This window comes from Lagenorhynchus albirostris, chromosome 2 (assembly GCF_949774975.1).
Source record: "Lagenorhynchus albirostris chromosome 2, mLagAlb1.1, whole genome shotgun sequence".
Classification (NCBI taxonomy): domain Eukaryota; kingdom Metazoa; phylum Chordata; class Mammalia; order Artiodactyla; family Delphinidae; genus Lagenorhynchus; species Lagenorhynchus albirostris.
Window position 1 is genome coordinate 41,140,527 of NC_083096.1, and position 24,635 is coordinate 41,165,161.

Sequence of the window (24,635 nt, forward strand, 5' to 3'; positions counted from 1 at the left end):
GTCTGCCATTGGCTTGAGCAGTTGAGTGATATATACTTGCCATCTTTGGTTTTGAAGGCTGTTGGATTATCATATATTCTTGCCTTTCCCTTCTCCTCACCCTCTGTATTTAAGTTTTGAACTCCTTGCTTCTCTAGGCATCTTCTGATATAGTAGCTAATACAAATAAGTGAAATTTTTACTTTTTTCTTTAAGGAAATCAGCCATGTTGCCTAGAAATATTTCCACCCCACCCTGCCCCAATAGCATTGGCTGAAGTTTTCCTAAACAATGTTATATTATTTTATAAATAAGATTTAATCCCCTCTTATCTATTACCTAGTTTTGTCATCTTAGACAAATTGCTTAACCTTGCTGCTTTTCAGTTTTCTCATCTGAAAAAAAAAATTTTGGACTTGATCTCGGTCTCTTTCTTTTCGTAAAATTCTGTGGATTTATGTTTCCTTTTGCCATCTAAAAAAGGAATAGATCTATAGGGATTCTACCCAATTTAAGCACTGCATATCAGAAATACAGGATTTTTTATTGATGGTTTTATTTCATGATCTTTCTTTGTTCATTTCTCTGATCTTAAACTTTTATAGTTGGTTAAAGTAGAAAGAGAACTTGAATGATCACTTTGCCTTTGGTCTTTCCCCATTACAATTTCACCATTCCTGTCTTTGCAAAAGTAACCTTACTAAATCACTGTTTTCGTTGAGTTGCTTCTCATACAAAAACTTGTTTTCTAGAGTCTGGAAAACATAGTCCAGACTTTTTTCCCTGGCATTCAAGGCCTGTTAAAGTCAATAAAACTGACCAACCTTAAAAGTGCAATTTTATTTTCCTTTGTTCTACAATTTGAACATTTTTTTCCCCACCAAGAGAGTTCTTTTTTCCCCAATCCTATGTATAATATCCTTTCCTAACCTAATTCCTACATAACATTTAAAATCCCCTTTGATTCCACTTCTTCCTGAGACCACAGGTTATCATACATGTGATAAACTAGTGACTTATCTCTATTGTCTTATGTTTTTAAAAAATGTCTTATTGTTACTTAACTTTTCATGTATTTGGCTTATCTCCTCAGGTAAGTTGTAAATTTCTTGAAGCTAGGGACCATGTCTTTTTTTTTTAATATTTATTTATTTGGCTGTGCCACGTCTTAGTTGCAGCATATGGGATCTTTAGTTGCGGCGTACGGGATCTTTAGCTGCAACATGCGGGCTCTTAGTTGCGGCATGTGGGCTCTTAGTTGCAGCATGCGGGATCTAGTTCCCTGCCCAGGGATTGAACCCGAGCCCCCTGCATTGGGAGCGCAGAGTCTTAACTGCTGGACCACCAGGGAAGTCCTGGGATGGTGTCTTTTGATGATTTATATCCCTTTCAGTTATCATGCACATAGTGGGCACACAGTAATTTATTGAAAGGCACAGTAGAGATTTTGTGGTTTGCTGTCTTTGCTGTTTAGATTGCTAAAGTGAACTGATAAGTTTCTTTGGAAACTGAAAGATCCAATGACATTACTGAATAAGAGGGATAAGTAGGAGATAGGGATGTTGGACGTGTTTGGCCATATTTTCAAAGATGAATGTAATGGATAAGTTATCGCTTAAAGTATTCTTTTTCCTCCTATAACTTTTCCTAACCATTCCTTTCACCAAAATCACAAGCATTTCTTGTTCTTACTTGGTAATAGAGTAGGGGGAGATGAATTCTTAATTATCAGAATGTGTTGTGTAGCAGAAGGACTGTAAGCAATAGAGTAAGGAGTTAGGGTCTAGCCTAGGATCTTTCACTGCTCTTTCTGACGGTAAACACCCAACCATTCTGAACTTCCTTTTATTTATCTGTAAAATGGGGATTATAATAATAACTTCTTGTAAGTACTACACTCAGGCCAGGGTGAGGTATGAAGATAAAATAATATATTAAGAGAGAAGAGACTATTTCTGTTATATGTCTACTAAAATACTCTGCTAAATGTTTTTCTATCCTTAAAAATTCCCCTTGGATTTTAGGGAGGCAGAGATGTATCTGTGTTTTATGTCATCTAGCTCAGCACCTAATAAAGTGAGATTAAAAAGGAATTTTTTGGAAACATATCCTAGAAGTAGAAATTAAATAGATTTAAAAAGATATTATTGGGCTTCCCTCGTGGCATAGTGGTTAAGAATCCACCTGCCAATGCAGATGACACGGGTTCAAGTCCTTGTCCAGGAAGATTCCACATGCTGCAGAGCAACTAAGCCCGTGCACCACAACTACTGAGCCTGAGCTCTAGAGCTCGCAAGCCACAACTACTGAGCCCGCATGCCACAACTACTGAAGCCCGCATGCCTGGAGCCTGTGCTCCGCAACAAGAGAAGCCACCACAATGAGAAGCTTGCACACCGCAATGAAGAGTAGCCCCTGCTCGCCGCAACTAGAGAAAGCCCGCACGCAGCAACAAAGACCCAACACAGCCAAAAATAAATAAATTAAATAAAATAAATTAAAAAAACATAAAAAAAGAGTAATGTACTTAAAAAAAAAGATTATTATCATCCTGTCCAGTTGCCACTGTCACCAGCGTTCTCAAGTTGTCTCTTTAAAAAATAAAAAGTTGTCTTTTTAAAACAAAATTAAATACCACCTCTTTAGGCATATTGAAGTTAGTATTTGCTTACTAAACCTAAAAACAAAAAAATTTTTGAAAGCAATTAGGATTGCTGCTTTTAGGAAATTTCACAAAGTGACAGTTTTCCCCGTTTGTAAAAGACACCTAATTTGTCTATGCAACCTCCCTCACTTGTTACCCTGCTCTCTTCCTCCTTTCTCTATTTTCTGCTCTTTCTCTTTGCTTCCAACCAGCATGCTAGGCACTGTGACTATAAAGACGAATAAGGCATATTTCCTGTTCTCAAGGAGCTTCTTGTCTAGTGATGCTGAACTGCACTAGGACTTGAAATATCAAAAATGTAACTCAGTAACTCTGGTAATCATGACATTTGGTTAACCAGGATATTTATTGTCTACTCATGGGGATGATAAATGTTTCCTATATATTCTAACGGATTTTTTTACAACAAAAAGGTCTGCTTTGAGGGTATAATAAGGCTTTGTGTGTCCTGTCATCCTTTGCAGCATCACCATTTTAATATAAGGATTAATAAAGCATTGCTTTCTGGTTGTAAATGCCAAATGGAGCTGTCTTTAAGTTTATCTAGTCTAATGTTTTACTTCTACTGATAGGGAAAAACTAAGACCAATGGGTGGAAAGTTAGGATTATTCTTTATTGTATGTGGTACTGAAATATCCCTTCCTTATTCACTGATCTTTTTTGGACTTTTTTTTGTGGCGAACAGACTAAGTTTTCCACATCACAGATGTTCAGATATTAAAAAATATTTTCTTTCTTCTGTAAATCATCTCTTTTCTAGGCTTACACAATCTCAGTTCTAATAATTATTGGTCATATGACAGAGTTTCTTAATTTTTCACCATTATTGGCAATTCTGATTGAACTTGAATTTGCCAATCCCTCTTAACATACCTAGTATATATTTATAAAGTAACATTAAAGGACTATAGTTTTATGATGAGAGAAAATGACTTATGTTCCTTCCCTCTATTGTTACATTTGTTTTAGTCCCCTCCTTCTAAATTAGTCTTGAGCCTTCTGGGGTAAATATAAGGTTGTGATTGATTGTTGGCTCAGTTAGCCATTTGTTACAAAGTTTCATTACAGCTGTACAGTTCTGAATTGCATTGTTGCTCTAGAAACTATATCAGCTCATTAATTTTTCTTTTTAAAATTTTGTTTTCAATGTTACGACTTATTTACTTGCGACTATTTTCTTGATTTTTATTTTCTTCATTTTTGATTTGATTATTTTTTTATTTTACATTCCAGACAAATAGAAACTTCCTCCTTTCATCTTTCCATTCTCTGATTTATGATAAATTTAGTTCCTTTGGCCTGACATTTGCTTCAGCAGGCAGTCTTCCTTCAAGCACCTCCCTGATTGATGTATAATCTTTGATATCTTCCATTAGCCTCCAGGATCACTAAGTTCAAGGCCCCCTTGGAACCTAAGGAGCCCTGCCGAGGAGCTGAAGGCCTTCAGAGTCCTTGGGGTGATTGACAAGGTAATTCTTCAGTGTCTCTTCAAGAGTTCAGTCATAAATCGATGCATGCTGACATTATGTCTTTGAAGCTTTGGATCTTAAGGATATGAAACAAAAGGAGAAAATGACTCAAATGCATCTGCACTTTAAAATAACAAAAGAGAAGAGAAAAAGCTTTTATCTAAGCAATTCATGTAAGGTCATGCAAAATATACTTGTGTTAAAGGAGAAGGTGCTTATTTGTTGGCATTCAGTCTAGTAAGGGTTTTGGTTTTATAAACCTGTTATAGTTATAAAAACTAGTGAGTCAGTAGTTGTTCAACATTAACTGGTATAGTCAATCTAATGGTCAAAAAAAATGACATTCTCCTAATAAGTACCATTTCTTGAGTACCTGCTATGTATCAAACCATGTATTAGGCATTTATATAATATAAACAATGTATTAATCCTATCCAACCTCTTTATTCCCATGTTGGTGTAAAAGCAATGCTTAGAACAGTTTAAGTAACTTGCCCAGAAATCACATAGCTATTTAGGGTGGTACTGAAATTCAAATGTAAATCGTTGTGACACCAAAAGCTGTGCTTTTTCCAATACACTAAACCCCCTTTTGCACACACACATTTTTATATTTGGAATAAAAGTACTGTGATAACAGAGGTCTCTGCCATTGAGTTTCCCCAAATTTGGTGACATCTCAGATATGCCAGACATTAACAGTACTGAGCCTGTCAGAGAGTTTACAAATGTAATTAAAAAATCATATACAGTAAACCGTGTTTTACATATATTTGGTCAACCACTTTACCTTTCAAAGTGAAAGAAAATATCTTAATATTAGTTATAAATTAATCTTTTTTATGTTAACCATGTTTTATGAAGCACCTTAGTGTTTATTTATAACTTCATGTTCATTGAGTACTTCTTGTGTTCTAAAGTATGAATGTGAGTCCATACTAAAATTGAACAGTATGCAGTATATTTCAGGTAATTTGAACAGTAACTAGTAAGAGTTTGAGGTATTTCAAAATAAACAGTAGGTTGGATATTACATGAAGCTGTCAGGTCTTATTAAATTCTTATAGGCATCATTTTTCTCAAATAGATTTATTTGACTGAATTTTGAAGTTAAAGAATTCTAAGCAGTAGGACTTTTGAGCCTGAAATATTTCCTTAACCATGTTTTTCCTAGCCATTCCAGTTTAGAGAACATTCTATTTGAGAATACAGAGAAGTAAAATAGCAATTAAATAGTTCTTGACTTAATGAAAGGTTCTTGGATTTCTGTGCAGGAAAATATACTTTTTTGATGTACAGTGTCTCCTCCTTCTCTAAGATCTGTTTATTTTGACAAAGTATGACCTTTCATTGCTCTGCTCTAATCATGAGTAGTCACCTTTAAGTCCTGATAATAGCTATGAGTCTCACATGTATCCAAATAAGGATATTGACAGTAGAAGAATTCCTAAATTCTGTGCTGAGGCATAATTCATTACTGTCTTTGTTCTATTAACCTGGGGAGTATGTTGGTATTTAGAAGGGGACATTTTAACTTTTCTAAGTAGAAACAAGGAAATATGAACTTGGGAATTAATAAGCTTTACAAATAATCTTTAAAAATTTGTATACCAGTCTCTCCTTTGTAAAAACATGAATAGGTAGATTTTTTAAAAGTTTGAATTTTTTTAAAATTGGAGTATAATTGCTTTACAATGTTGTGTTTTGAATTGTTTTTTAAGATAAATTCCTCCCCACTGTAATGAGGGATACCTAAAATTTGGGTTTTAGAAACTTGAAGTTTGGAAGAGAAGTGTATCAATTCAAACAGGTAGAAAATACACTGGATACATTAATCTCACCTGTACCGCTCTGATTCTGTTTCATTAATATGTTCTTCATGAGTTATTTTGAGTGTTATTATCTAATAGCTCAGGAAAATAAAATTTCCCTAGGAATAGAATTTTATAGACTTTTATATATAAAGTAAATAAAGCAGATTTGTTCATTAATATCTAGCCTGTAAGCTCCATGAAAATAAGATCGTGTCTTGTTCACCTGTATAATCTCATAGCACCTAGAATCATGCCTGGCACATAATGGATGATTAATAAAAATTTGTTGAATGAATGAAATTGAGACTTAGATAACTTTAAATATATCATATATAGAGTGACACCTACTGGTGTAATGTGAGACTGCTACCTAGTATCATGGTTCAAGACTCTCAGATGTCTTTACCCAGAGGCACAGTAATTGCAATGCTGTATCTTGGTCTAGAATTCAAAAGGGTGTAAGTGACTTTCTGTTCTTTAATTGGGATTAGAAAATCTTTCATTAGTATATATATGGGACAAGGAACTTAAGCTCTTGGAATATCAATAAGCTGGTGTGCATTCAGAAGCAAGAATGATAAGGCTAGTGAAGGCCCTCAAAATTGTATCATACAAAGAAGAGCTGAAAAATGAGGTTAACCTAATAAAAACGTGTGGTCTTCATATTTTTGAGGGCTATACAGGATAGAGTGAATATATAATGTTCTGCTCAGATCTTGAGGGTAAAAGGGGTTATTAAGTATGCCAGAGCAATAGATGCAAACCTAGGACATCTTAGGAAAAATAGGGCATCTGTCTTTCCTGGGAGAAAGACAGTGAGGGATAAGCCTTTTTTGTTCATATACCCCAAAGGATACAACTAGAAGTAAGTGAGTACAGATTTTTAAGTTTTGGGCTAATGATTAGAGATACCTTTCAAGAATTAGGATTGACCAAAGGTGGATTGGATTCCTTCATATCTTATTTGTTTCTTGTCATTAGAAGTATTCAAGTAAAGGCTGAAGGATCATTGATGAGGATGTTGTACAAGGAATCAAGTATTGGATGGATTTTTATGTTAGATAACTTTTAAAGGTTTCTTTTAGCCCTCAGACTCATTTACACATAGTCTTCATGTAGTAATGGCTAGGGAAAGTAGAAATTAGTGAAATACAGTACTCAGATAAGAAGGATGGGATTGCTATTGTTTTCATATAAGTTTGTGCATGTATGGATGCAAAATTTTGTGTTTCTGTGTGTGAGGTATGAATATATAGAGTATGTATATGTTTGTGTGTAGAAGGATTGTTTATATATAGGTAGGTTGCAGTTGAATTAGGAGTTTGGATTGGTAGTTTGATTGCTAATAGATGCCCAAGTGCTGGGAGAGTTTCTGAGAAAGTTCACTATTATATAGCTTATCTATAAAAAGGATAAAGGAATCCATAATCTAGTAATGTACTAATGTCAGTTTCCTGGTTTTGATATTGTGCTATAGGTATATAAGATGTCACCATCAGGAGAAGCTGGGTGAACGGTACATGGGACTCTGTTATTTTTGCAACTTCTTGTGAGTTTTAAACAGAGTTAAAAAAAAAAAAACGTCTAGGAGGAACAGTGACTTGAACATCAGAGTAAAAATACCAAGATGTGATCCCTTCATGTCCAGTTAACTCTTCTGGTTTGTGTGTAGCTGGAGAGTCATTCTGCATGTGGTGTGTGTATGGTGTTTACAAGGTTAACCAGTGAGGATGGTATGGTTGGATTGCCCAAATACATTGCCACTCCTTGAAAAACAGCTTCAGTGGGATGCTTTATAAGTCACTGTTATAAGAGATGCCACATAGTGTAAACCTAAAACTATTACTTCAAGTGCCTTGGCATTTTGTAATTGAGATAGCTTCCCAACTTTATCTGATGCTTGCTAGGTAGAATTCTTGGGTTGGCTTGCTATTGGGAAAAATTTTACTAACTTAGATGAAATGCACCAATTTGTAGAAAAGTGTAGACTATAACCTAATATGAAATGGAAAATTTGAATAGCCCTATAACTATTAAGGGAATTGAATTTACAATAAAAAAATTCCTAAAATGAAATCTTGGGGCTCAACTGGTTTCACTGGAGAATTCTACCAAAATTTTAAAGAATTGACACTGATTCTTTATATTCTTTTCAGATAATGGAAGAAGGTGGATCAGTTTCCAGTTCATTTTATGAGGCTAATATTGTCCTAATACCAAAATCAAAGACAGTACAAAAAAGAAAATTATAGGCCAATATTCACAGATACAGAAATCCTCAACAAAATATTAGCAAATAGAAATCAGCAGTATGTAAAAGGAATTATGTCCCATGACCAAGTGGGGTTGATTTCAGGGATGCCAGGTTGGTTCAGTGTTTGAAAATCAATCAGTGTAATCCATCCACCTTAACAAGAGGAAAAATTGTATGAGTGTACCAATTGATGCAGAAAAAACATTCGAAAAATTCAACACCGATTCATGATTTAAAAAATAATCTCTCTAAAAACTAGGAATAGAGTGGAACTTCCTCAACTTGGTTAAGAATATCAATAAAAATTTCACAGCTAATACCATAGTTAGTGATGAATGACTGAATGCTTTACCCTAAGGTTGGGAACAAGGCATGTTCTTAGCACATCTATTAAACATAATACTGGAAGTTCTAGATAGTACTACTAGGCAAGATCAAGAAATAAAAGGCATATGAATTGGAAAGAAAGCAAACAGTTGACCCTATTTGAAGGAGACATGATGTTCTACACATATAAAAACATGGAATCTATCAAAAAACTAGAACTAATAAGTGAATTCATTAAGGTTGCAAGATATAAAATCAGCTTACAAAAATGTTATATTTCTATATAGTAACAGTGAACACATAGAAACTGGAAGTAAAAATACAATATCATTTACAATCACTCCAAAAATCTTGAACTACTTAGGTGTTAATATAACAAAATATGTACAAGACTTTTATGCTGTAAAGTACAAAACTGATGAAAAAAATCAAAGGTCTAAATAATTGGAGAAACGTGCATTGTTTTTGGCTTAGAAGACTCAACATAGAAATGATGGAAATGATGTAAATTCTCCCCAAATCAATACACAATTTTAACACAGTTTCTGTCAAATTCTAGTTTTTTTTGTAGACATAGGCCAACTTACTTTAAAATTTACTTGGGAAAGTATAGGAACTATAATAGCTAAACCAGCTTTGAAAAAAGAATAAGTGGGTACAATTTACTTGATTTCAAGACCATATAGCTATATAGTAATCAAGACAGTATAGTATTGGTGTAGGGAGAGACACATAAGTCAATGGAGTAGAATAGAGAATGCAGTAATAGCCCCACAAATGCAGCCAGCTGACTTTTAACAAAGGTACAAAAGCAGACCTTGTAGGAAGAATCATCTTTTTAATAAATAGTGCTGGAACAGTTGGATGTCTATTGGCAAAAAAATGAACCTTAACTTATACCTCATACATTATACAAAAATTAGCTCCAAATGGATCATACATGTAAATGTGAAATGTGAAACTATGTAACTTCTCAAAGTAAACAGAGGAAAAAATCTTCCGTAGCTAAGCCTTGGTTTATAGAGGTTTTAGACGTGACACTGAAAGCATGATTCATAAAAGGAAAAATTGATAAGTTGACTTTATCAAGATTAAAAACTTTTGGTCTGTGAAAAACCCATTAAGAGAATGAAAAGACAAGCTACAGACTAGGAGGACTTATTTGCAAACCACATATATGACAAAGGACTCATCTAGAATCTATAAAGAATTCTTGAAAGCCAGCGTTAAAAAACTCAAACAATACAACCAGAAAATTAACAAAAGATACAAAAAGCCATTTCACCAGATTAAACGATGGCAAATTAGCATATGAAAAGATGTTCAACATCACCTGTGATTAGCAAAATGCAAAATAAGATCACGATGAGGCATCACTATACACCTATTAGAAAACTTTATTTGTATTAGCCCCAAACTGGAAACAACCAAACTGTCTCACAATAAGTGAACAGTTAAACTGTGGTGCATCAATAACATGTAATATTACTCAGCAATAAAAAGGAATGAACTACTGATACATCAGCTGGGATGGATCTCAAGGGCATTATGCTGAATAAAAAAGTCAATCTTGAGTCAGGTCTACCCCACCAGTCTCTCCTATCAGGGAACTTGCACAAGCCTCTTAGATAGCCTCATCCACCAGAGAGCAGACAGCAGAAGCAAGAAGAGCTACAATCCTGCAGCCTGTGGAACAAAAACCACATTCACAGAAAGAGAGACAAGATGAAAACGCAGAGGGCTATGTACCAGCTGAAGGAACAAGATAAAACCCCAGGAAAACAACTAAATGAAGTGGAGATATGCAACCTTCCAGAAAAAGAATTCAGAATAATGATAGTGAAAATGATCCAGGACCTCGGAAAAAGAATGGAGGCAAAGATCGAGAAGATGCAAGAAATGTTTAACATAGACCTAGAAGAATTAAAGAACAAACAAACAGAGATGAACAATAAAATAACTGAAATGAAAACTACACTAGAAGGAATCAATAGCAGAATAACTGAGGCAGAAGAACGGATAAGTGACCTGGAAGACAGAATGGTGGAATTCACTGCTGCAGAACACAATAAAGAAAAAAGAATGAAACTAAATGAAGACAGCCTAAGAGACCTCTGGGACAACATTAAATGCAACAACATTCGCATTATAGGGGTCCCAGAAGGAGTACAGAGAGAGAAAGGACCGGAGAAAATACTTGAAGAGATTATAGTCGAAAACTTCCCTAACATGGGAAAGGAAATAGCCACCCAAGTCCAGGAAGTGCAGCGAGTCCCATACAGGATAAACCCAAGGAGAAACACGCGAAGACACATAGTAATCAAACTGGCAAAAGTTAAAGACAAAGAAAAATTATTGAAAGCAACAAGGGAAAAGCGACAAATAACATACAAGGGAGCTCCCATAAGGTTAACAATTGATTTCTCAGCAGAAACTCTACAAGCCAGAACGGAGTGGCATGATATACTTAAAGTGATGAAAGGGAAGAACCTACAACCAAGATTACTCTACCCAGCAAGGATCTCATTTAGATCGATGGAGAAATCAGAAGCTTTACAGACAAGGCAAAGCTCAGAGAATTCACCACCACCAAACCAGCTCTACAACAAATGCTAAAGGAGCTTCTCTAAGTGAGAAACACAAGAGAAGAAAAGGACCTACAAAAACAAACTGAAAACAATTAAGAAAATGGTCATAGGAACATACATATTGGTAATTATCTTAAACGTGAATGGATTAAATGCTCCAACCAAAAGACATAGGCTTGCTGAATGGATACAAAAACAAGACCCATATATATGCTGTCTACAAGCGACCCACTTCAGACCTAGGGACACATACAGACTGAAAGTGAGGGGATGGAAAAAGATATTGCATGCAAATGGAAATCAAAAGAAAGCTGGAGTAGCAATACTCATATCAGGTAAAATACACTTTAAAATAAAGAATGTTACAAGAGACAAGGAAGGACACTACGTAATGATCAAGGGATCAATCTAAGAAGAAGATATAACAATTATAAATATGTATGCACCAGCATAGGAGCACCTCAATACATAAGGCAACTGCTAACAGTTCTAAAAGAGGAAATCGACAGTAACACAGTAATAGTGGGGGACTTCAACACCTCACTTACACCAATGGACAGATCATCCAAAATGAAAATAAATAAGGAAACAGAAGCTTTAAATGACACAATAGACTCGATAGATTTAATTGATATTTATAGGACATTCCATCCAGAAACAAAAGATTACACTTTCTTCTCAAGTGTGCACAGAACATTCTCCAGGATAGATCACGTCTTGGGTCACAAATCAAGCCACAGTAAATTTAAGAAAATTGAAATCATATCAAACATCTTTTCTGACCACAATGCTATGAGATTAGAAGTGAATTACAGGGAAAAAAACGTAAGAAACACAAACACATGGAGGCTAAACAATACGTTACTAAATAACCAAGAGATCACTGAAGAAATCAAAGAGGAAATAAAAAAATACCTACAGACAAATGACAATGAAAACACGATGATGCAAAACCTATGGGATACAGCAAAAGCAGTTCTAAGAGGGAAATTTTTAGCTATAAAAGCCTACCTCAAGAAACAAGAAAAATCTCAAGTAAACAATCTAACCTTACACCTAGAGGAAGTAGAGAAAGAAGAACAAACAAAACCCAAAGTTAGCAGAAGGAAAGAAGTCAAAGATCAGAGCAGAAATAAATGAAATAGAAACAAAGCAGTAGTAAAGATCAATAAAACTAAAAGCTGGTTCTTTGAGAAGATAAACAATATTGATAAACCATTAGCCAAACTCATCAAGAAAAAGAGGGAGAGGACTCAAATCAATAAAATTAGAAATGAAAAAGGAGAAGTTACAACAGACACCGCAGAAATACAAATCATCTTGAGACTACTACAAACAACTCTATGCCAATAAAATGGACAACCTGGAAGAAACGGACAAATTCTTAGAAAGGTATAACCTTCCAAGACTGAACCAGGAAGAAATACAAAATATGAACAGACCAATCACAAGTAATGAAATTGAAACTGTGATTAAAAATTTTCCAACAAACAAAAGTCCAGGACCAGATGGCTTTGCAGGTGAATTCAGAGTTAACACCCATCCTTCTCAAAGTCTTCCAAAACATTGTGGAGGAAGGAACCCTCCCAAACTCATTCTTTGAGGCCACCATCACCCTGATACCAAAACCAGACAAAGATACTACAAAGAAGAAAATTACAGACCAATATCACGGATGAACTTAGGTGCAAAAGTCCTCAACAAAATACTAGCAAGCAGAATCCAACAACACATTAAAAGGATCACACCCCATGATCAAGTGGGATTTATCCCAGGGATGCAAGGATTCTTCAATATACGTAAATCAGTCTATGTGGTAAACCATATTAACAAATTGAAGAAGAAAAACCACATGATCATCTCAATAGATGCAGAAAAAGCTTTTGACAAAATTCAACACCCATTTATGATAAAAACTCTACAGAAAGTGGGCATAGAGGGAACCTACCTCAACATAATAAAGGCCATATATGACAAACCCACAGCAAACATCATTCTCAATGGTGAAAAACTGAAAGCATTTCCTCTAAGATCAGGAAAAAGACAAGGATATCCACTTTCACCACTGTTATTCAGCACAGTTTTGGAAGTCCTAGCCATGGCAATCAGAGAAGAAAAAGAAATAAAAGGAATACAAATTGAAAAAGAGAAAGTAAAACTGTCACTGTTTGCAGATGACATGATACTATACATAGAGAATCCTAAAGATGCCACCAGAAAACTACTAGAGCTAATCAATGAATTTGGTAAAGTTGCAGGATACAAAATTAATGCACAGAAATCTCTTACATTCCTATACACTAATGATGAAAAATCTGAAAGAGAAATTAAGGAAATACTCCCATTTACCACTGCAACAAAAACAATACAATACCTAGGAATAAACCTACCTAGAGAGACAAAGACCTGTATGCAGAAAACTATAAGACACTGATGAAGGAAATTAAAGATGATACCAACAGATGGAGAGATATACCATTTTCTTGGATTGGAAGAAAATGACTATATTGTGAAAATGACTATACTACCCAAAAGCAATCTACAGATTCATTGCAATCCCTATCAAATTACCAATGGCATTTTTTATAGAACTAGAACAAAAAATCTTAAAATTTGTTTGGAGGCACAAAAGACCTTGAATAGCCAAAGCAGTCTTGAGGGAAAAAAACGGAGCTGGAGGAATGAGACTCCCTGACTTCAGACTATACTGCAAAGCTACAGTAATCAAGACAAGATGGTATTGGCACAAAAACAGAAACATAAATCAGTGGAACAAGATAGAAAGCCTTGAGATAAACCCACCCACCTCTGGTCAACTAATCTATGACAAAGGAGGCAAGGATATGCAATGGAGAAAAGACAGTCTCTTCAGTAAGTGGTACTGGGAAAACTGGACAGCTACATGTAAAAGAATGAAATTAGAACACTCCCAAACACCATACACAAAAATAAACTCAAAATGGATTAAAGACCTAAATGTAAGACTGGACACTATAAAACTCTTAGAGGAAAACATAGGAAGAACACTCTTTGACATAAATCACAGCAAGATATTTTTTGATCCACGTCCTAGAGTAATGGAAATAAAAACAAAAATAAACAAATGGGACCTAGTGAAACTTAAAAAGCTTGTGCACAGCAAAGGAAACCATTAACAAGATGAAAAGACAACCCTCAGAATGGGAGAAAATATTTGCAAAGGAATCAACGGACAAATGATTAATCTCCAAAATATATAAACAGCTCATGCAGCTCAATATTAAAAAAACAAACAACCCAATCCAAAAATGGGCAGAAGACCTAAATAGACATTTCTTCAAAGAAGACATACAGATGGCCAAGAAGCACATGAAAAGCTGCTTCACGTCACTGTTAATTGGAGAAATGCAAATGAAAACTACAATGAGGTATCACCTCACACCAGTTAGAATGGGCATCATCAGAAAATCTACAAACAACAAATGCTGGAGAGGGTGTGGAGAAAAGGGAACCCTCTTGTACTGTTGGTGGGAATGTAAATTGATACAGCCACTATGGAGAACAGTATTGAGGTTCCTTAAGAAACTAAAAATAGAATTACCATATGATCCAGCCATCCCACTACTGGGCATATAGCCAGAGAAAACCGTAATTGAAAAAGACACATGCACCCCAATGTTCACTGCAGCACTATTTACAATAGCCGGGTCATGGAAGCAACCTAAATGCCCATCGACAGTTGAATGGATAAAGAAGAAGTGGTACATATATACAGTGGAGTATTACTCAGCCATAAAAAGGAAAGAAATTGGGCTTCCCTGGTGGCGCAGTGGTTGAGAATCTGCCTGCCACTGCAGGGGACACGGGTTTGAGCCCTGGTCTGGGAAGATCCCACGTGCCATGGAGCAGCTAGGCCCGTGATCCACAACTACTGAGCCTGTGCCTCTGGAGCCTTTGCTCTGCAACAGGAGAGGCCACAATAGCGTAGAGGCCTGCACACCGCAATGAAGAGTGACCCCCGCTTGCCGCAACTGGAGAAAGCCCTCGCACAGAAAGGAAGACCCAACACAGCCAGAAATAAATAAAATAAAGAATTATTTAAAAAAAAAAAAAGGAAAGAAATTGTGTCATTTGTAGAGACCTGGATGGATCTAGAGAGTGTCATACAGAGTGAAGTTAAGTCAGAAAGAGAAAAACAAATATCGTATGTTAGCGCATATATGTGGATCCTAGAAAAATGGTACAGATGAACTGGTTTGCAGGCCAGAATTGAGTCACAGATGTAGAGAACAAACGTATGGACACCAAGGGGAGAAAGCATGGGGGCTGGGGTTGTGGGGTGAATTGGGCGATTGGGATTGACATGTATACACTGATGTGTATAAAATTGATGGCTAATAAGGACCCGCTGTATAAAAAAATAAAATAAAATTCAAATATTAAAAAAAAATGAATCTCAAATATATGTTTTATGATTCCATTTATATATCATTCTTAAAGTCACAAAATTATATTTTTCCTACTTTATTCATTTCCCATATTTCATTTATTTACAAATCCAGGTAATATAGGATAAAGACATTTAAAAAACTACTAATAAACTAGATAAGGATTAATAATTATTGCTATAATTTATTGATTTCATATTACGACAAAAGTGAGATAATCCAATATGCTTTCATATTGTTTTTGACAAATTTATTATTATTCTGTTGCAACCTTTAAGAAATCACTGCTGTGAATATTATTTATAGTAAATGTAGAGTAATTTTCACATATATAAGACAACAATACACTTTACTACTATATTTTTAGTATATAGTTCAAATATATAGTATATTATAAAAATAGAGTAACAATTCTCAAATTAGAACCTGCAAATACAATATAATCATAGTTTCAGTATATTATAGTATATTCAGCAGTACTATATATAGATGTAGATATATTTATAATGAAGTAATTCATCACAATGGTTTTGTGTGTAGCATAGTATTAATAATGTCGCTATTGAAACCTGTGTTTATAAATACTTAAAAATCACTGTAGTCCTTTTTTGCTTTTGGTCTGCCATGAAAGGATCTTGGAAGGCACCACTCCATCCTAACAACAAGTAAAAAGCTAAACAAACTGAAAAACTAAGAACTCTTCTGACATCTACCAGAGAAGTAAAGTCATAGGGCCAATAGCTGCCCCCCACATTGGAGAGACAGACATCAGATACAGAGAATCACAGGTTACTGAAGCAGAAACCCATCAGCATAAACCTCTGTGGGAAGTAGTCCCAGGGTATAAAACTGGACTGTAACTGACAAATTGGCAGAGATCCAATAGGGACAAGTTTGAGAGTTAAAAATTCCATGGGGTGTACCCTTACTTTTGTGAGTTTTGTCTCCTGGAGCTCTACCAGGTTCTCACAGTGAATATTGGAGAAAAATCCCTTCAGTCTTCCTGAAAGGGGAAGGGGAAAAGTATACATTTTGAAATAAGCCAGAACATTCTATTCTTATTAGAGCCTAACTGACTTGGCAGGAGGGAAATGCCAAACTCCACTTTGGCTCTAGCTTTGTGTGTAGGGGAAGGGAAATACCCAACTCCAGTCCCCTGTAGCCATCTGGTTCCATCTAGGGCTGAGGAAAAGCTGATAGACACTTGTGAAATTCATAGTCCAGGGCCACAGGCTCACTAAAAGACTAAGACATAATCATAGGACTATAGAATTCCTCCCCTCTCCTGTCATCTTACCACCACATTACTAAAAAAGTGTTAACTGGAGTTGCTTTCACTCAGTATATCATGTACAGATTTCAACAAAAAATTACAAGGCATACTAGATGGCAAAAACCCATAGTTTGAAGAGACAGAGCAAGAATCAGAACCAGACTCAGATACGGAGGAATGTTGGCATTATCAGGTCATGAATTTAAAAACAACTATGACTAATATACTGTATGTTCTAATAGAAAAAGTAGACAACATGCAAGAACAGATGGATAATGTATGCAGAGAGAAAGAATTTTATTCTAAGAAAGAATAGGAAAGAGAACTAGAGGTAAAAAATACTATACAGAAATGAAGGGTGCTTTTGATTGGCTCTTTAGTAGACTGGACAGGTCCGAGGAAAGAATCTCTGAACTTGAGAATATGTAAATGGAAACTTGAAACTGAAAAGCAAAGAGAAAAAACACTAAAAAAAAAAATAGAACAGGATACCCAAGAACTGTGGTATAACTATAAAAGGCATAATATAAGCATAATGGGAATACTGGAAAGAGAAAAAAACAGCTTGTTCAAAATAGTAATAGAAACAATGTATCCAATTATGTATAGTTATATATGTATATATATGCTTATGTGTACTTCTGTATAAGTGAAATGAATGACAATGATACCAAGGATGAGAGAGATGGATTAAGAATATTTTGCTATTATAAGGTACTTGTACTACCTGAGAAGCAGTATAATTTTATTTGAAAGTGGAGTTAGATTAGTTGTAAATGTATATCGCAAACTCTAGGGCAAGCCCTAAAGTAAAAAAAGATTTATAATTTATTTGCTAAAATGGAGAAAAAATGGAATCATATAAAATGATCAATTAAAGCCACAAATGGTAGAACAAGAGTGGGAGGAGAAAAATAGGAAAAATAAGGAGGGCAATTAATAGAAGTAAATAATCATAAAGATCAATGGTCTAAATGTACCATTTAAAAGACAGAACTTGTCAGAGTAGATTAAAAAACAAGACCCAACTATATGTTATCTATAAGAGAGTCATTTTAAAAGACACATTAGATTAAAGGTAAAAGGTTAGGGAAAGATTTACCATGTTTACACAAATCAAAAGAAAGCAGGAATAACTATAGTAATTTCAGACAGTGCTGACTTCAGAGCAAGGTAAATTATTAGAAATTATCAGAAGCATTACATAATGATAAAAGAATCAGTTATCCAAGAAGATATAACAGTCCTTAATGTGTACGTGCCTAATAATTGAGCATCAAAATACGTGAGGCAAAAAACTGATAGAACTACAAGGAGAAATAGGTAAATCTATTATAGTTGGAGTCTTCAACATCAGAAATGGACAGATCCAGTAGGCAGAAAATCATTAAGGACATAGTTGAACTCAGCAGCACTATCAATCAACATAATTGGACATAATCAACACTTACAGACTTCTTCATGCAACAATAGCATAAAATATATTCTTCTCAAGCTCACATGGAACATTCACCAAGGTAGATCACGACCACATTCTGGATCATAAAACACACGTTAACAACTTTAAAAGAGTAGAATTCTTACAATATCTGCTCTTAGACCACATGGAATTAAATTAGAAATCAGTAAAAGAAAGATAACTAGAAAATTCCCAAATACTTGGAGATTATACAACATACTTCTAAATAACACATAGGCCAAATAAAAAATCTGAAGATAAATTTCAAAATATTTTGAACTCAATGAAAAGGAAAAAATTATCAAACTTTGTGAGATGCAGTGAAAGTGGTGCTTAGAAGGAAGTTATAGCATTGAATGCATCTATTAAAATTGAAGAAAGATCTAAAATCAGTCATCTAAGTTTCCATCCTAGGAAATGAGGAAAAGAAGAGCAAATTAAATACAAAGTAAGTAGAAGAAAAGAATAAAAATTAGGGCAGAAATCATAGGAGTTGAAAACAGGAAATCAGTAGAGAAAATTAACAAAACTGAAAGCTGATTCTTTGAAAAGATAAATAAAATCAATAAGCCTTTATCTAGGCTAACTAAGAAAGAAAGAGAGATGACACAAATTTCTAAGATCAGAAATGAAAGAGTGGACATCACTACACACATGGACATAAAAAGGGTATTAAAGGAATACTGTGAACAGCTCTGTGCACACAAAATTGATAATCTAGATGAAAAGGACCAATTCCTTGGAAGACATAGTCTGCTGAAACTCACACAAGAAATATACAATCTGAGCAGGCCTATATCTATTAAAGAAATTGAACCAATAATTAATAAGCTTCTAAAACAGAAAGCATCAGGCCAAATGGGTTCACTGGTGAGTTCCACCAAACATTTAGGGAAGACATTGTACCAATTCTCTATAATTTCTTCCAGAAGATAGAAGTGGAGGGAATTCTTCCTAACTCAATCTCGGAGGCCAGTGCTATCCTAACACCAAAACTAAGGATATTACTAGAAATGAAAACTGTAGACCAGTATCTCTCATGACCATAGATACAAAAATCCTAATCAAAATACTAGGCAATTGAATCTAATAATGTATAGAAAGAGCTATACACTATGACCAAGTGAGATTTATCCCATGTGTGTAAGGATGGTTTAACATTTGAAAGTCAGTTAATGCATATCAGAAGGCTAAAGAAGAAATCACATCATCATATCAATTGACTCTGAAAAAGCATTTGACATAATTCAATACCCATTCATGATAAAAACTCTCAGCAAATTAGGAATAGAGGAAAACTTCCTCAACTTGATTAAGAACATTTACAAAACTCCTATAGTTTGCATCATCCTTAATAGTGAGAAACTTTAAATTTTCCTGCTAAGATCATGAACAAGGCAAGGATGTCCTCTCTCATCTCTCCTTTTCAACATCCTACTGGAAGTTCTCACCACTGCAATAAGACAAGAAAAGAAAATAAAAATACGAAAATTGGAAAGGAAGAAAGAAAACTTTGTTTAAGGTGACATGATTGTCTATATAAAGAAAGCACAAAAAATCTACTGAAACTAATAAACGATTATAGGAACGCTGCAGGATACATGGTTAACGTATAAAAGCCAATCACTTTCTTATATACCAGCAGTGAATAAGGGGAATTTAAATTAAAAACACAATATGACTTACATCAGCACTTCCAAAAAAATGGAATACTTAGATAGAAATCTAACAAAATATGTACAACATTATATGAGGAAAACTATAAAACTCTAATGAAAAAATTAAAGAAGAACTAAATAAATGGAGAGATATTCCATGTTCATGGATAGGATGCCTCATTATTGTCACGATGTCAGTTCTTCCCAGCTTGATTTATACTTTTAGTGCAATCCCAGTCAAAATCACAGCAAGTTATTTTGTGGATGTTGAGAAAATGACTGTAAATTTTTTACAGAGGAACAGAAGTCCCAGAAAATCTAACACAATATTGAAGGAAAAGAACAAACTCAGAGAACTAATTCTACCTGAATTCAAGACTTACTATAAAGCTACAGAAATGAAGACAGTGTGGGATTGGTGAAAGAACAGACAGATCAATGGAACAGAATAGAGAGTTCAGAAATAGATCTACATGAATATAGTCTAGTGGTCTTTGATAAAGGAGTAAAGGCAATACCATGGAGAAAAGATAGTTGCTTCAACAAGTGGTACTGGAACACCACATCCAATGGACATTCACATGAACAAAGGGGACCTAGACCCAAACTTTACATCATTCAAAAAAATTAACTCAAAATGGATCATAGACATAAATGAAAACACAAAGTTATAAAACTCCTGGAAGACAACATAGGAGAAAATCTAGATGACCTTGGGCATGGCAGTGACTTTTTAGATATAACCAAAGGCATGATCCAGGAAAGAAATAATTGGTAAGCTGGACTTCATTAAAATTAAAAACTTCTGCTCTGTGAAAGACACTGTCAAGATAATGAAGACAAGTTGTAGACTGGGAAAAATATTTGTAAAAGACATATATCATAAGGAATGTTACCTGGAATATACAAAGAGCTCTTAAAACCTAACAATAAGAAAATGCACAACCCAATTACAAAATGGGCTAAAGACCTTAACAGGAACCTCACCAAAGAAGATACACATACATATGGCAAATAAGCATATGAGAAGATGCTCCACATCATAGGTCATCAGGGAAGTGCAAACTAAAACAACAATGAGATACCACCACCTATCTATTAGACTGGCCAAAATCTGGAACACTGACAACACCAAATGCTGGGGAGGATGTGGAATAATAGGAACTCTCATTCATTGCTGGTTGGGAGTGCAAAATGGTACAGCCACTTTGGAAGACAGTTTGATAGTTTCTTACCAAACGAAACATATTTTTACTATATAATCCAGAAGTCATGCTCATTAGTTTTTTACCCAAATGAGTTGAAAACTTATATCTACACAAACATCTACATGTGTATATTTATAACAGCTTTATTCATCATTTCCAAAACTTGGAAGCAACCAAGATGTCCTTCAGGAGATGAATGGATAAATAAACTGTGGTACATCTAGACAATGGAAAATTATTCAGTGCTTAACAGAAATGAGCTATCAAGCCATGAAGACGTGGAGGAAACTTAAATGTATGTCACTAAGTGAAAGATTCCAATCTGAAAAAGGTACATACTGTGTGATTGCAACTATATGACATTGTGGAAAAGGCAAAAAATTATGGAGAGAGTAAAATGATCAGTGATTGCAAGGAATTAGGAGGAGGGAGGAGGGATGAATAGGCAGAGACAGAATTTTGGGGGGCAGTGAAACTATTTTGCATGATATTATTATGGTGGGTACGTGTTGTACATTTGTCAAAAACCATTGAATGTACAGCACCACGAGTGAACTCTGATATAAATTGTGGACTTTGGTGTGTCAGTGTAGGTTCATCAGTTTCAACAAATGTACTACTGGTGCAAGATGATCATAGTAGAGGAGGCTGTGGGTGTTTGGGGACAGGAGGTATATGGGAACTCTGTACTTTCTGCTTAATTTTGTTGTGAACCAAAAACTGCTTCAAGGAGATAAGGAATAGTAAACAATAGAGCTAGATTGTGCAGATAACATTAATAACCACAAACTTAATTTAAGGGAATGTAGTTTACCCATAGTTTTTATATAAGGAATAAAAATAGGCTGTGATTATAATTAATAATATCTTTAAGGAACCACATCTAGTATACCTGATTTTTTAAAACAAGGGACAACCACATGTTTGATACACACACACATGAGTTTTAGTTATGTTTCATAATGTTCAGTGTTGCAATATCTTATTCTGTCTCTATTGTTGAAATTCACATCTTAATTATAATTAAGAGTATAAAATGAATTCTATACTTGTAAAACCCTTTATCTGCGATATTAATGTTAATATATTGGACTAATAGAGTATTTTTGTTCCAAAGAAGTCAAATTCTTTTTGTATTTAAAGTATGATTGTATAATGTATAATATATTTGTATGGTCAGTTTTATAATAGGAGAACCTAAGTAATTTCAAAATAAAGGGACAAGTTTCATTTTACCTCCTAATGGCTTGGGGTATACAATCTCAGGGTTCGAAAGGACTTTAAGGTCATCTGACCCACTGAATTACAGATCTTGTGGCCCATCTGTAGTGCCCCGTTGAATGGTGTTTCAGCTTCAGGGCCTTTAATTAATTAATTAATTAATTATTTTTTTCAGGGCCTTTTATTTATTAATTTAACAAACTTGTTTTGAATGCCACCATGTAGCAGGCACTGTGTTAGGTGCTATATAAGACATGGTTCTTCTCTTTAGTCTAGCAGGAGAGATATAGGTCAGTATGTAAATTCTAAAACAGGATGGAAGGGACTGTAAAGAAGTGTGAATAAAGACAGAGCTACTTAATGTCTCAAAGTCAGTCATTCCATTTTACACAATTGAAACTCCTAGAAAGTCCTTTTTTCTCTTGAGCCAAATACTGCCTCTTTAGTCCTTAGTACTGCCCTTCTCCAATAACCAGTTTTTAGTTTTTTCAACACAGTGTGTTGTCTTTCCAATTGGTAGTGTTTTATGTTTGTTTATTCTAGTTTTAGTTTGCTTAAATTTGGCCTAAATTTCAATCTGTTGAAATATCTTTGGACTTTCCATGTACAAATTTTTGGTTTTCTCTTAGAGTTAATAAATTGCCTTGTTTTCCCCCATTTGCTTATTTTTTTCTCTGTCCCTATCATTATTTATTACTAAACTCTCTGATAAAACTTTAAAACATCTCAATGCAGTTAGACACCTCAAACAGTACATTGGATCAGTGGTTTTCTCAGTTTTTTCTCTTGGATTCCTTCCTTGTTCTGATTACATATGGATTGCTTTGTTCTCTTGGCCTTCTGCATAGCTTTCCTCATCACACTTCCACTTCTTGTAACTGTGGGAATTCTCTTCATCAGTATTCTGTTGGGTTGGCCAAAAAGTTCATTTGGGTTTTTCCATAAAAAACCCAAACAAACTTTTTGGCCAACCCAATATATTGCATTCCAATTCCCGACCCATTTTTTTTCTTCCTCCCTTTCTCTTGCTGGAGGCCTATAGGCTCTTCTCCCTATTCTAAAATTTCACAATGATTTGTTTGGTGGGATTTTTTTTTTTTCATTTGTTGAGCTGGGCATTTGGTGACCTTCAATTTGTGTAATAATCCAGATGTTTTATTAGGAGACCTAATAATGTCAGTATTTATATGCCTTAACTTTTAGGCTATTTGATTTTCTTAGAAAAGAACCTTTAAATCTCTTACCAAGGGATCTCGTATTGGACCAACCAGCATTCTGGGAGCCCAGTGGTTGAAGGAGGACTGATGTCCTCATCAATTTGGCATTTAGGTTTTCATATACTGCCCCTGTTTTCAGTAGCACTCTTCAATCCCTCCTTTAGCTGTCTGTAGTATCTGATTCATTCTGTTTTCTGTCTTCTGAAACTTTTCCATCTTTTCTCATCTCCTCTCTTGTTTTCTTTGTAGTCATTATTGTATAACTTTAAACATTTCTTTACTGTTATTTAATGCAGTTTCTCTAGGGGATAGTGATCTGTATTTCAGAGAATGTTAAATTTAACACATTGTGCAGTCCTCTTAGCTTCATGGCATCCATAATTTTGATCAGCATGTCTTTGTTGACCTTTTTCAAGTTGTTAACAAATTTTTTTCAACAAAATAGGACAAAGAATCCTGCAGATGACATATAGCTATAGAATAATTATTTCAGGTTGACCCAATACCTCCTGGGTACTGCTAGTTACAACTAAGCCATCTTTCCTTCAGCTGTTTCACATCAAAATTTAGGCATCCCAAGTTATTGTAACTTTAAAGATATACACTATTCTCTTTATCCCCCTTTTAAGACATACTGTTATTTGCCTCTAGTCTCATTTTCCTCTGGTTCATTATCAACACTGTTGCCAGAATAATTCATAAAACTGATACTTTAGGAAAGTGATTTTTCAAAAATGAGTAACTCTCTTGCTTAAAAGTCTTTAATACCTTCACATAGAATTTTAGGATAATGTTCAAATTTCTTAGCTAAGCCTACAAAGACCATTCCCAGACCACCTCAACATGCTGTCTTGGTTACAGCCCTGTGGAACTTGTAAGATACACAAAGTGTCATGTTTTACACCCCTCTACCTGGAGTGACTTTACCTTTCCTTCCTCACTTAATTTGTCTCATTCTTAATTATTGTCTTCTTTTGGAAGGCTCCCTTGCTTACTTACCTCTGCAGTCTAACGTAAATATCTTTTGCTGTGTCCTTTTAATGCCTTGAACCTATCTGTCATAGCATTTATCCAT

At 34.8% G+C, this 24,635-nt stretch overlaps 1 protein-coding gene across 5 annotated transcripts in view; it reads left to right on the forward strand.

The window, feature by feature from the left end:
- RPS6KC1 (ribosomal protein S6 kinase C1) overlaps positions 1-24,635 on the forward strand; it is a 212,595-nt gene that overhangs the window by 127,193 nt on the left and 60,767 nt on the right. For all 5 annotated transcript variants that reach the window (XM_060131314.1, XM_060131349.1, XM_060131322.1 and 2 more), the window contains one exon: positions 4,022-4,114. In XM_060131314.1, coding sequence (XP_059987297.1) covers positions 4,022-4,114 — 93 coding nt within the window. The remainder of the gene's footprint in view (positions 1-4,021; positions 4,115-24,635) is intronic.